At 51.2% G+C, this 13415-nt stretch overlaps 1 protein-coding gene across 1 annotated transcript; it reads left to right on the forward strand.

Annotated features, from left to right (window-relative positions):
* Positions 1-569: 569 nt before the first annotated feature.
* On the forward strand, positions 570-13415 carry LOC308270137 (keratin, type II cytoskeletal 75-like; the record flags this gene model as incomplete). Its single annotated transcript, XM_080705862.1, has 9 exons — positions 570-1037; positions 3581-3789; positions 6389-6449; positions 6942-7037; positions 9018-9182; positions 10030-10155; positions 11049-11269; positions 11837-11871; positions 13207-13415. 9 exons carry the CDS (start codon positions 570-572, stop codon positions 13413-13415), a joined length of 1590 nt encoding a protein of 529 aa, XP_080561988.1.

Raw genomic sequence — 13415 nt, forward strand, 5'->3', positions numbered from 1 at the left:
GCCAAAGTATCTAATTACTCAGCTTCACATGTAAAACAAGAATAGAAACAGCTACTCTAGAGTGATGTTGAAAGGGAAACCAGAAGACAGGTATAAGTGTTGGCAATCATGTTTTATCATCCAAAGTTATGCGAATCAAATGAAATTCTACTTGTGACAGACCTGTCACATCTTGTGGCACAAATGCAATCGCCAACCAACAAGGGTGTTTTTTTTTAATAAGTGTTCAGGGTGGGATGGGCACAGCCAGGCACTTGGGTTCAGAGACCTGGGAGCAGAGGAGGGGCTGGAGATTAGAAGCAAGGGAGTGTCCACGGTGTGTGGCTGGCACTGGGCAGGTGGGGGGCTCAGAAGCCAGGCCTGGTCCTGCCCTGGATAGGGTGTTCCCGTGGTCATTAGCAGGGCAGGAAGATGGGCCGCGGCCAGACATGCCATTGGGGTGAACTCAACAGAGTGGTCTTTGATGTCCTCCAGCCAAGCCCAGTTCTCAAAGGGATATAAGAGTCAGACTTTGAAGGCTGCTCACTCTGACATTTTTGCTCCTCCACTGCCTGGCACCAGCTTCCACAATGACCCAGCGATCCTCTGTTACCATCAAGTCGGGGGGCACGCGTAATTTCAGTGCTTCCTCCGCCAGCCTCCTCCCAGGCTGCCGGCCTGGCTTCAGCTCTGTGTCCATGTCCCAGAGCGGGAGGAGCTTTGGGGGCGGCTTCGGGACAAGGAGCCTCCACAGCCTTGGGGCTAACAAGAGAATCTCCATCAGTGGGGGCTACCGCTCCAGCCGGGCTGGCTTTGGGGGTGCCAGCTGCGGGCTGGGTGTTGGTGGCCTAGGGTACAGAATGGGGGGAGCCTTCGGTGGGTACGGAATGGGAGGTGGGATGGCGCCTGGAGCTGGGGGCATCCATGAAGTTACCGTCAACCAGAGCCTGCTGACACCCCTGCACCTGGAGATCGATCCCTCGCTCCAGCGGGTGCGCAAGGAAGAGCGGGAGCAGATCAAGACCCTTAACAACAAGTTCGCCTCCTTCATCGACAAGGTAGGAGACAGACAGGGACCCCACCGGGAAAGCAGCTGCAGCCAGGGATCTCTGCTTTCTGTGCTTGGTTCTAAGATCAACTGTGGCTTTTCAGAACTTGTAATCCTGGGGACTGGGCGGTGTGATGACAGGCTGCAGGAGGAGGAGGTTCACACTTTGTTGAAGTAGGAGCAAAAAAATGTTCATCTCCAAACCCAAGAGTTCTTTGACCCACAGTTATCTTATACTTGCCTTAAAATTAGACAACCAGCTGGGCGTGGTGGCACACACTTGTAATCCCCGCACTTGGGAGGCAGAGACAGGAGGATTGTTCAGGTTCGAAGCCAGCCGCGCTGGTTTAAGAGACCCTGTTTCCAAATTAAACAGAGTATAAAAATAGGTCTGGGAGTGTAGCCCGGAGATAGAAGGGTTTCCAGGAACCCCAGTACCACCAAAAAAGAAAGAAAGAAAGAAGAAAGAAAGGAAGGAAGAAAGGAAGAAAAGAAAGAAAGAAAGAAAGAAAGAAAGAAAGAAAGAAAGAAAGAAAGAAAGAAAGAAAGAAAGGAAATTAGGCAGCACAAGAAGAGTCTATTTTAGGGGAAGGGAATAAAGGAATGAAAGGTTGCCAGCTCACGGGGGCGATCTAGGCCTTTCTTTCTTGCCCACTTGAGTCAACACTAGCGTCTCCTGTGGCAGTAGGCATCTCACTGGGATAGAGATGTTTGGGAAGCCGAGTAGGTAGCGAGAGGACTTTCAGAGTGTGAACACATGTCCTCCAGCAAGAGGAAACTTGTGACTTCATCCTGAGTCCTGTCGCTGTGTGGCTGGGATCCTGGGGACTTCCCAGCTCTGGGAGGGAGCCCCTGTGTGACTTGGTGCTGTTCTACACTGCCACTGTCAGATGTAAGCTGGTTGTTTTTACCTGGAAAGAACCAGTTCAAGAATCTGAAAAGAACCAATGCAAGGGCTGCATGCCTAGGATTCAGAAGAAAGGATGCTGAGCTAAGAGGAGACCAGTCCAGATCCCAACCTAGCTCTATTACTGGGAGAGTCACCCAACTCCTTGGGCTTTGGTTGGGATGGACTCTGAGGTCCCTTTCCAGGTCTGACAAACTGTATGAAGCCTCACCATAAGGAGCAGGTGACTGAGCGTGTGGACCTGAGCAAGCGCTGCCAAGGCACTGGTTCTTTAGCTTTGTCACCATGTCACCCACCTGGCCTGGGTGGTACCATGGAGGTGAGACTTCCAAGAGCCTGGCCTCTGGAAGGGAACATCCTGGGCCTTGCTTTCCCGTGGTTCATCTGGATCTGGGAAATGAGTTGATGTAGGGAATGAGAACATGGGACTAGAGAAGAACTTAGTGCCAGGAAGTCCCCCTTCCTCCAATAATGGAAAAGCTAAAGAGGAAAGGACTTTCTGCAAAGACATGGCCCCTCCAGCGCCCTGGGGGCACTGTCCTTTGACTTGCTGAGGATGTTCCCCAAGGAAAAGGGCTTCGTCTAAGTTCTCAAGGACACCACCCAGGCTGAGGAGTAGATGGAGCTAATTTAAGAAACCCAAATTAGCAGCTCAAGACCACAGGGGACTCAAGAGGGCAGAGAGAGGAAGGAGCTTGCCCAAAGGCCACACTACTAGTGAGGGACACGGCTGGGATTGCAGATTCCCTCAGTACAACTCCAGCATTTCTAGAGTGTGCAGGCCACGGAGCCAGATCTTAGCTCCTTCAGGAAAAATGGAAGAGGGGGGTGTATTCGTTTGGAGTCACCCCCTCATGCCATTTTGGCATGGGGCTGTATTTCTATTTTCTGTATTTCTATCTTTTAATAAACTTCTTTAAATCTTAAAAAAAAATGGAAGGGTGTATTCATTTCGAGTCACCCCTCCATGCGAGTCTGGTATGGAGCTGTATTTCTATTTTCTGTATTTCTATCTTTCTGATAAACTTATTTAAATCTTCAAAAAAAAACAATGGCAGAGGGAATTTTCTGCCACAAACCTCCTACCCATTTAATAGGAACCAAAATCTCACTGAAACGTGATGATAGACTGTTCTTTTCATAAGTTACTGCACATCGACATGATTTAGTACATTCAATTTTATTTATTTATTTATTTATTTATTTATTTATTTATTTTGAATACTGACGATTGAACTTAGGGGCATTCTACCTCTTAGTTCCACCCCTCCCAGCCCTTTTTGTTTTTTATTTTGAAACAGCGTCTCACTAAGTTGTTGAGACTAGCCTTGAACCTGCAATTCTCCTATCTCAGCCTCTCAAGTACTGAAATACAGAGATGCATCACCACTCGTAGCTTGGTTTAGCGTATTCAGGGCCTTCTAGCCCCTCTGGCCATCCCTACTAATTCCCCTTCCACATCAGGTCACCACCTGTCTCCCAAGCCCCTTGTACCAACATCTGTACATCCCAGGCTCCTAGAAGCCAAGGAGGAGGAGCCTACTGCCTAGATTCTGGGGTGCAGAATGACCCCTGCACTGTTGGAGGCACCTATGGAAGGCTACTGAGTAGAAGCTGTCATAGTATCTCACCTCTGGCTTATACAGGTTCGATTCCTGGAGCAGCAGAACAAAGTCTTGGAAACCAAATGGAGTCTCCTGCAAGACCATAAAACCACCAGGGCCAATATCGAGCCCATGTTTGAAGCTTACATCAGCAACCTGAGGCGGCAGCTGGACTGCCTAGGGGGAGAGCGGGGCAGGCTGGAGACAGAACTGAAGAACATGCAGGACGTGGTGGAGGACTTCAAAAACAAGTGAGTGTGGGCTGCGGGAGCTCTGGGGAGGCCGGTGGAAGCAGGAGAAACAAGCTCTGCACTCCAGAAGTGCCCAGTCCAATAGGATTTGGGACACACGCTTGGGTGTTCGGAGGATCAGAAGTCAACATAAAAGTAGAAGAACTGGGACCCTGTGGTCAAGAAGGTCAAGGCTTTAGGGTTGGGCTGGAGTTAGATGCTGATGACTACGATGGGCATAAGGAGGTAGATATTCACAGCTCTGCAGATGAGAAAAGTCAGGCCCTGAGATGGCAACTGATTTATCCAAGATTATGCAGAGTGGCACCTCACAAGTTAAGAATTCAACCCAGAGAACCTCATTCTTACATTTATTCAACTAAAGCCCGGTGCTCCTTGTCAGTGTTGATGCATTCATTCACCCATTCCTGGCAACGAGGTTCAAGGAACAGAGAAGACATATTTTGCCACCTTCTCCCAGGACCACACGCGCATGCATGCGTGCACACATACACACACACACGTGCATATACACACACATACCACTAAGCATCATGGCATGCTTACATGCTCATGTCTGTAGACATTATTTTTACTGTGTTTCCTTATTGTTTATTGTTTTTACTTATTTTTTGTTCCGATTGATTTCCAATTATCTTGGTCCAACTAAAATTAGTAACTTGATGAATCTGACTTACTGTTTGTCTAATATGGTAAGAGTTTAGATTTTAGAGAAATCTAAAATCTATTAGATTTTAGTAAATTAGTAAAGTTAAATTAAACTTAAAACCCAACCTCTCAGCCCCACTTGCCACATTTCGAGGGATTAATTGCCATATAATGAACAAAAATGGACAGCATTTTCATCCTTGCTGAAAGTTTTACCGGACAGCACTGTAGAATCTAGTCAGTGGCATTAACTAACTAAATACCTCAATAAAACTATTTAACCTCCCCAAGCCCTGGTTTATCTGCCAAAGGGGAGAGAATGGCATTTAATTCAGCTGAGAGTTGAGGGCAGTAAATTGAATCTTTCATGGGAGGTGCTTGGTAGGATACCAAGTGCCTGGTACATAGTAAGTCGTTCATTAAGTATTAGCTATATTATTGTATTTATGATTAGGTGTATGCCTGTAGTGAGACAGGCATATGAGAGAAGGGAGTGTGGATGGATAATATGCATGCAAACATAGGGTAACATAGTCTTTTGATCCAAGAAGGATCAAAGAGTTTGATTCAGGAGGCTTCCTGGAAGAGATTGAAGTTTAAGGTTGAGAAGGAAGTTTTTTTATTTCCTTTGGTACTGGAGATTGAAACCAGAGGTATTTTATCTCTGAGCGATGCCCCAGCCTTTTTCATTTTTTATTCTGAAACAGGCTCTTACCAAGTTGCTGAAGCTGGCCTCGAACCTGTGATCCTCCTGTATCAGCCTCCCAAGTACGAGGGTTATAGGTGTGCATTACTGCACCCAGTTGAGAAGGAGGAAGGTACAGAACAGGAGCTTGGGAGGGATCTGTTGCAGAGTGTGCTTCTGGTTAATAGCAGGCAGTGTCCTGTGGGGTCTGAGATGGCCTGTGCAGCGGACAGACTATGAGCTGGGAGACACAGAAGACAAGGGCAATTGCACTGAGCTAGGTGAAGAGAAAGTGTTCACATTTCATTAAAAAAAAAACAGCTAGAAGAAACAAAACGGAACACCAAGTTGATTTTCCCAGGGAACACAGGAAGAGGTAGAGCACTGAAATCTGGAAGGCAGGAAAGACACCCTCAGGCCGACCGGGCCATAGACACAGGGTGCTCGTGACAGTGTGTTCCCGCTTGGTAGAAGAAAGAGCTGCCCTCCAGAGGTGGGACAGAGTCTCAGGGAGGTTCCAACGGAGGCAGCAGAGCTGCCCAAGGTGACTCAGCTGGCGGGCTGAAGACCACGGCCCAGACCACAGCTGTCCAGCGTGGCTGAGAGGGTAGGATTTGCCGAGGCTTAGGTGGCTCGGGTGGGGAGTGGGTCACCTGGAGCAGAAGCAAAGCTTCCTTCTCGGAGATCCCCACAGTGGAAAAGGTATCCCTGCATGCCTCAGGAGGCTGGAGGGGTGAGGTTGCTGTCTGGGGGAAAACTAAAGAATCACACAACTTCGGGAGGTGGTGAATCCTATTGGCCTGAAGACTCTCTGCTTGGCAGATGTGTTTCAGGTGGCTGTGAACAGTGAGGGATGCAGAAGCCAGGCCACAGCCCAGGGCTGCCAGCCTCCCACTCTCCCTTCTGTTCTTGCCCTCACTGCCTCCGTTCATCTTGGGGCAAGTCCATTAGGGGAAAAAACAAATGGGAGCATGCATGCTCCTTCAGGGGACCCAAGTATCCTAAGGAGCCAGGCTATGAGAAGACACCTCCCAGGGCACAAGGGATGGTTCTGTTTGGCTGTTGTTTGGGGTTTGGATTTTGTTTTGACAGGGGGTGTGGCTTGGGAGTTGGGCCATATGTGTACAGGAGAGCTATGCTGCCCTAGAATGCTTTCCAAGTCTTCCCTGGAGACCCACCACTGCCTGCTCACCTGCAGCCCCACAGTTCCAGCCTCATCCCCAGAGCCCTCCCTCCTAACACCCACCATCTCTACACTTCCCACAGGTATGAAGAGGAAATCAATAGGCGCACTGCTGCGGAGAATGAGTTTGTGGTGCTCAAGAAGGTGAGGAGAGGGGGCCAGGCTCAGAGATGGGGACAGTATGGGGCTTAGCCAGGTCACAGAGGTCTGGGCCTCCCTGCTCGGTGGGACTGGCGGAGGAAGGGGAGGACATGCTGAGGGCTGAGCTGGGAAAGGAGCAGCCTGTAGAAGCAGAGGCGGGAGCAGGTGTGGGAGGAGGGAAGCTGGGAGGCCTTGGGAAGGGGCTGGGAGAGCTGGGAGGAGGTGAGAGCCCAAAATCCCAGGACAGGGTCTCCTCACTGCACGAGGTGGCACAGGAGACCCTGCACATGGCACCACTTGGTGGGCAGGAGGACCTTCCCGAGGACCTGGCTTCTAATATGATGTGGACATTCCCCTTCCAAGACCCACCCTATAGTTGGGAACAGAGACAGGCTCCCCCTCAGGAGCTGAAGCTAGCCCCCTAGTGCCCAGCCAGAGGTGGCCGCCTGACCCAGGCAGGACGGACCCCAGGGTGATAGCCTGTTTTGTGCCCAGGACGTGGACGCTGCCTACATGAATAAGGTGGAGCTGGAGGCCAAGGTGGACGCCCTGATGGACGAGATCAACTTCCTGAGGGCTTTCTTCGAGGCGGTGAGAAGGCCCAGTGTTCCCCTGCTGGGAGAGCTAGAAGCTGGAGGCCTCAGCTTGCACAGAGGCTCCCACCTCCTCCCGGCTCTCCCAGTCCCTTCCCTGGCTTTCTCCCTGCAGGTTAGAGTTAATGGAGCAGATACTGCTTCCCCTCCATGGGAGAAAATTAGGTTCCCCACGGTGGCTGAAAACTTCAGCCTTGACTACTTGGACCAAGCATGTTCTACTGGGCAGACAAAAGAGTGGACTCCCTTCAATGAATCGCATGCCATCCCACAGAACTGTCTGAGCAACCCAGCTCCCCAGCCCAGCCCTAAAACCTGCTGCTCTTTCTAGCACCACTGCAGGATGATGTAATTACGCAAATCAAGCAGCAATTAGCAAGCCTGCAGGTGCTTCTGGGCGTGCATGCAACAAGTCGCCTGCTTCTCCTAAAGACACGTTTTTGTGTCTGTTCTTAGGGATGTGGAGACAGTGCTGAGCAAATACCGCTGAGCACCTAAGGATGTTAGGTCTTACTTTATTGTCAAGGAGATAGGCATTAGAGAGAGAACCTAATAACTATTCCATTTCAGGTATGAGAGGGACAATGAAGAAAAATGACAAAAGGGAGCAGTGGTTTGCAGGGAGCATATGATATGTGATCCAGGAAGACACAGGGAAGGGGGCACGTCCCAGCCTCAAGGATGGGGAGTACAAATGCCCCCAGGCAGGGTCTAGTGTGGCTGGAGCAGAGTGAGGAGGGAGGACAGCAGTGTCGGTGTCAAGGTGGGGCGGGTGGATTATACACCTCCAGGTGGACAGCTCGCAGGCTCTCTACATTTAGGCCCAAAAGAAGCCTGTTAAGTTGTACTAGGACCAGAAATGTCAGCTCTGAGTCTTTGGGTGTGTTCAGTGACCATCCCACAACCTGCATGGGACAAAAAGGCGTCCTGTGCTCTGCTTATTCTCTTCTCTGTGACCACCAGCTTGGTACCAGCCAGTTCTAAGCTGGCTCGCCGCCCAGCAAGCCCCTGGGCTGAGACTCCCCAGCGAGGTCAGTGAGAAGGACAAACTGTTTGGAAAAATGAACAAACTGCATCACAAGAACGATAAAATAGTTCTTTGCCAAAACAGAAAATGTATGAACCAGCCCGGAATAAAGAGGGCCAGGGGTGTTTTTGTTTAGATTTGTGCTTTAGCCCAGCCGTCTTCAGACTCCAATGCATCAGTGTCCTGGGGTCTTGTTAACACACCAGCTCAGTGGGACTCAGGCCGGCTGGGGGCTAGACGGTGGCTCTCCCACAGCACTCCCTCTGAGGTCACACGTGGAGAACTGCTGCTTTAAGTGATTCTGAAAAGAGATCACTAGCAAGTTAATTGTGGGTTTACTGTTCAAAATCCATTTCTATGAACACTACTGAACCCTCACAGAAGCCGTGCAAGGCCAGCATTGGGATTAGCCTCTCTGCAGAGATGCTAGCTAAACTTGTTCTGCAGAGCCAGAGTGGATCTTTCAGTGTGATGGCCTTTCTGCTGTTTCACGCTTATTTTTTCCCTATCCCTGAGGAATAGAGAGCAGAAAGTCGGGAAACAGGATAAGCAGAGTTGCCTGGCTCCTTGTGGTTTAGTTTCCTTTCCTAAGATGATGTCTTTATGTGGTGCTCTGTCAGAGCATGAGACACCCAGGCACTGAGCCACAGCAAGGGGTGCTCCCTTGGCGAGGGGAGTGGCTTCTGGGGAATTCTGGCTAGTTCCCTGTGCTGCCTGCAGATGAGCAGATGATAGAGTGGCTGTAGCTCAGTGGGCTCCCGATCGTCCTTCCCTGCCCTTTCAGAGGCAGGCAGGGACACCCAAAGTGCATGGCCCTTCATGCTGGGGTCTGGGGCAGGTGACAATCTCCCAGCACACATGCATGTGCACACACACACACACACACACACACACACACACACACATGCATGCACGCCTCACCTCAGATCTCCCATTTGGGCTCAATCACAGGAGCTGGCTCAGCTGCAGGCTCAGATCTCTGAGACCTCTGTGGTCCTGTCTATGGACAACAACCGCAACCTGGACCTGGACAGCATCATCGCCGAGGTCAAGTCCCAGTATGAGGACATCGCCAACCGCAGCCGGGCAGAGGCTGAGTCCTGGTATCAGACCAAGGTGAGACATCAAGGTCAAGTCAATTAAACAAACACAGAGACACAAGGTTTCCAGAGGAAATAAGATAAGAAGAGCCTTGTCTTCTTGGTTGCCCCAGTGTGGTGGGATCCAAGGCATCTGAGCTTGAGAATCACCTCTCTCTGTTCTGAGCACTACCTCAAGGCAGCACTGTCAGGAACTGGGAAATAGCAGGCAAAAGGTGGTCAGTCCCTCTGCCAGGACCGATGGACACATACCTCTAGTGCTCTGTATCAGAGAGACAGGCACAACTGCTCAATTCCAGACATCAGTGCTCACAAGAGATAGAGAAGGTAGGCAAGAGAGAAAGGTCTCTCTTGGAGAGACTGGAAGATCCAGAGAAGAAAGGTAGAATGGGCTGGGAAAAAGCACTGGCAGGAGGAGCTCGATCTGAGTCACAGACTGAGATTTTCCAAGGGGAAACAGACTCTCTGAGATAGGTCATCTTTGAAGATGGGGAGACGTGATAAGACAAACAACCATGAAGGAGCTTCTAAATCAGAAAGAGACAGGCACTCTGCATGTTGATTATGGGAGATAAGATGCTTGGAGTGGAGGCAGACAGGGGAGAGACTGGGTGCTGGAAGAAAAAAAAAGGGGCATATCCACAGCTGTACAGCTGTGGGGAGCTGTCACACAAAAGTGAGAGGCTGAGTGAGAGACAATGCAGCTGGCTTGACGGTAGGGGGCAGGGGCAAAACCAGAAGTCTCTGAGCAGCACATGGAAAGCCTGCAGGGCCCTGGAGAGCCACGCCTTCTCCCCTCTGGCCTGTCCATCCTGTCTGCTGCACACATCCATTACCCAGGGCCTGCTTCTCCTTCCTCCCAGTATGAAGAGCTGCAGCGGTCCGCTGGCCGGCACGGGGATGACCTCCGCTCCACCAAGATGGAGATCTCCGAGCTGAACCAGGCCATTCAGAGGCTGCGCTCTGAGATTGATAACCTGAAGAAGCAGGTAGGGCTGAGCTCCCAAGGGTCACTCCGTCCATGCCAGACCTGGGCCCGGACCTAACCAACTCAACTTAGGCAGAGAGAAGCCTCCCAGAGGAGTGGCCTCCAGGAATGTCAATGTACATTCACCTAGGACCAACCCTTTCTTCTGGAGTGATGGGTGGCCACACCATGGCTTGCTTTACTTACCTACCCAGCCCAACATTGAAAAGGACCTCAGAAATCCATTTTTTCCTATCCTGACGAGGTTTAAGTTATCAAAGGGGGTGAGAGAGCAATCTTATTTTATTTTTTAAATTTTTTAGGTTTTGTTTGGAGTACTGGGGATGGAACCCAGGGGCATTCTACGCTCAAGCTACACCCCCAGCTTCTTTGTGTGTGTGTGTGTGGTACTGGGGGTGGAACCCAGAGGCTTTCTACCTTCAGACTATACTCCTAGACCTATTTTTATACTTTATTTGGAAACAGGGTCTCACTAAGTTGCTGAAAGCCTCACTAAGTAGCTGAGACTCGCTTTGAACCTGCGCGATCCTCCTGTCTCAGCCTCCCAAGTGTGGGGATTACAAACGTGCGCCACCACACCCAGCCCAGCTCCTTTTTTTAAAATTAGTATTCTTTATTTTGGAACAAGTTCTCACTGAGTTGCAGAGGGCCTCACTTGAGTAGCTGAGGCTGTCCTCAAACCATGATCCTCCTGTCTCAGTCTCCCAAATGCTGGGATTACAAGCATGCACCACCATGACTGGCAAGCAATCTTATTTTAAACATGATGCTCTTTGACATTAATCTACTGCATTAAATCCATTTGGGGGCATCTTTCCATATTTCTGACCTAAAGCCTACGACTCACTGCACTCTCTGTAAACGGTGTCATAATTCCCTATCTCCTGCGGGTAGTGCGCAGCACTCCAGGCCGCCATCGCTGATGCCGAGCAGCGCGGGGAGCTGGCCCTCAAAGATGCCAAGAACAAGCTGGCTGAGCTGGAGGACGCACTGCAGAAGGCCAAACAGGACATGGCCAGGCAGCTCCGGGAATACCAGGAACTCATGAATGTCAAGCTGGCCCTGGACATTGAGATCGCCACCTACCGCAAGCTGCTGGAGGGCGAGGAGTGCAGGTGGGTCACCTTCTACCACACCATGACACAAACAGCTGCCACCAGGCACAATAGTTGTGCCCCGGAGCCTACATGAGTCCTACACTTCACCCTACATAGAAATCCCAAGGTCAGAACATACAACTGCTCCTCTAGAGGCACCCTGCAGCACAGCGCATGCCACAGTTCCTACATGGCCAAGGGTCAGGGTCAGAGTTGTCAGGAAGGGGTGGTCATGACCCCCTGGAAGGCCCCAAGCAGGACCATTTCTATGCAGACCCTATAGCACACATGGGCATGCTCAGAACCAGCCTCCGGGGCCCCAAGTCTCCCAAAGATGCCCACTCTGCCCAATTGGCACAGCTCCCTCTCCCCATGCCCCTGCATGTTTTGACTTGATCTGTTCTATAGATTTCCCTCCCGTATTTGCTTTAGCTTTCTAGAGCCAAAGAGGTAGATGGAAAACGTGCTAAGCACAGTACCCGGCACCCAGAACGTGCTCAGTACTGTTGGTTTTAAATACAAAGTGCCCTCGCCTCTAGCTTCCCGGCAATGAAATGCCCCTTTCTCTCTCTCCACCTCCCACAGACTCACTGGAGAAGGCGTTGGATCTGTGAACATCTGTGAGTAACTGTCTTGGGTGATAGAATAGGGAGGTGAAACGGGAGCAAACAGCATCGCTAATTAGGCCAATTAGGATTTGATGGGTAGAAAATAAGCACGGGTGTCATTCAGATCCTCTTGGGGCTCCATGGAGACCCCTCTCTTCTCTGGGCCTCCCTCCCAGTGAGCTCAGGAGAACTCAGAACGAGGACATCCCATGCCCCTAAGGCAGGAATTAGAGCAGAAATCAGAGCTTTTTCTCATCTTCTTTCCAGAAATTCTAGGTGACCCCTCAGCCTAGGCTGGTCACTGTCCACCTGTGACTCCAGCCTGGCCCCAGAGGGTCCCGTTACAGGACAGCACTGATCAAACGGCGATGGGCCCTAGTTTGAAAGCCTGATCTCTCAGCTCTTCTGGCAGGAACTCTGACACAATTAACAAGAGACTATGAAGCAGGTTAAAGACTTATGTTTAAATTTAAGCAAATGAATTGAACAAGTAGAACAGTGACTGACCTGATGTGACCTCGACTCAAGAGAGGGGGAGCAGGGGCAGCAATCCCAGAGTGACTCCCCCAGCCCAGGGGTAAGGGTGTTGAAAAGCTCAGCACCCTGCATGGCACTGTGGGAGCGCAGAGTCCTGGTCATGGAAGTAAAAGCCCCTTGGGCCCCTGGCAGGGCAGGCCATATGAAGGAGGCCAGGAGACACCCACAGCCAGCTGGCACAAGGAGCAGGGTGCTAGAAAGGTGGACTTTGAGAGAGGAGGTGAGAGCGACAGGCTCAGAGCACTGCCTCCCCAGGGAGTGAGCGCCCTGTCACTAAAAGCACTGGAGCAGACGCTAAAGGGCATCTGTGGTCGAGGGATTCCAACACCAGAGGGGTCCTGTCTAGGTGGCTGGTTCCAACATGAGAGTCTCTGGTTCCCTTCTTGAATCTCAGGCCTCTTATTCCACCAACTCGAAGGCCTCCTGGTAGGGAAAAAGGACCAGTGCAGCACAGGGGACTAAAACCCTGCTCAGACAGGAGTGACTTTGGACATACCACTAGCTCCATCTTTTCTCTATGAACCGGGGGTCACTGTCACAATGGCATCTTCTCAGGCCTCTTGAGATCAGTGTGGTCACAGCTGTGAACATGCTTTGAAGATCAAGAGACCCTATACAGATGATCATACTGATGACAGAGACAGTGAGCCCCTGTCCACCCTGTCTCGGGAGACCACTGCTCCTGGGGAGCGGGTTGCCCAGGGTCAGGTGCCGTGGGAGGAAGCAGGCCTGGGGATGAGACCTGAGACCTGGGAGGGCCATCCTGGGAAGTAGAGGAGCTTGCCAACGTGTGCCATGCTTTCTCCACAGCTGTGGTCTCCTCCTCTGGGGGCACTGGTTACAGTGGGGGCGGCGGCCTCTGCATGAGTGGGGGCGGCTACGGTGGCAACTTGGGCTACTGTGGAGGCGGCGGGAGCAGTGGCTTCAGCTCCACCAGTGGCCGCAGCGTGAGCGGCAGCAGCTCCAGCATGCGCATCATCTCCAAGACCTCGTCCTCCAAGAAGAGTTACAGGAGCTAA

The sequence above is a fragment of the Muscardinus avellanarius genome (assembly GCF_963383645.1).
Source record: "Muscardinus avellanarius genome assembly, chromosome: 11".
NCBI lineage: Eukaryota > Metazoa > Chordata > Mammalia > Rodentia > Gliridae > Muscardinus > Muscardinus avellanarius.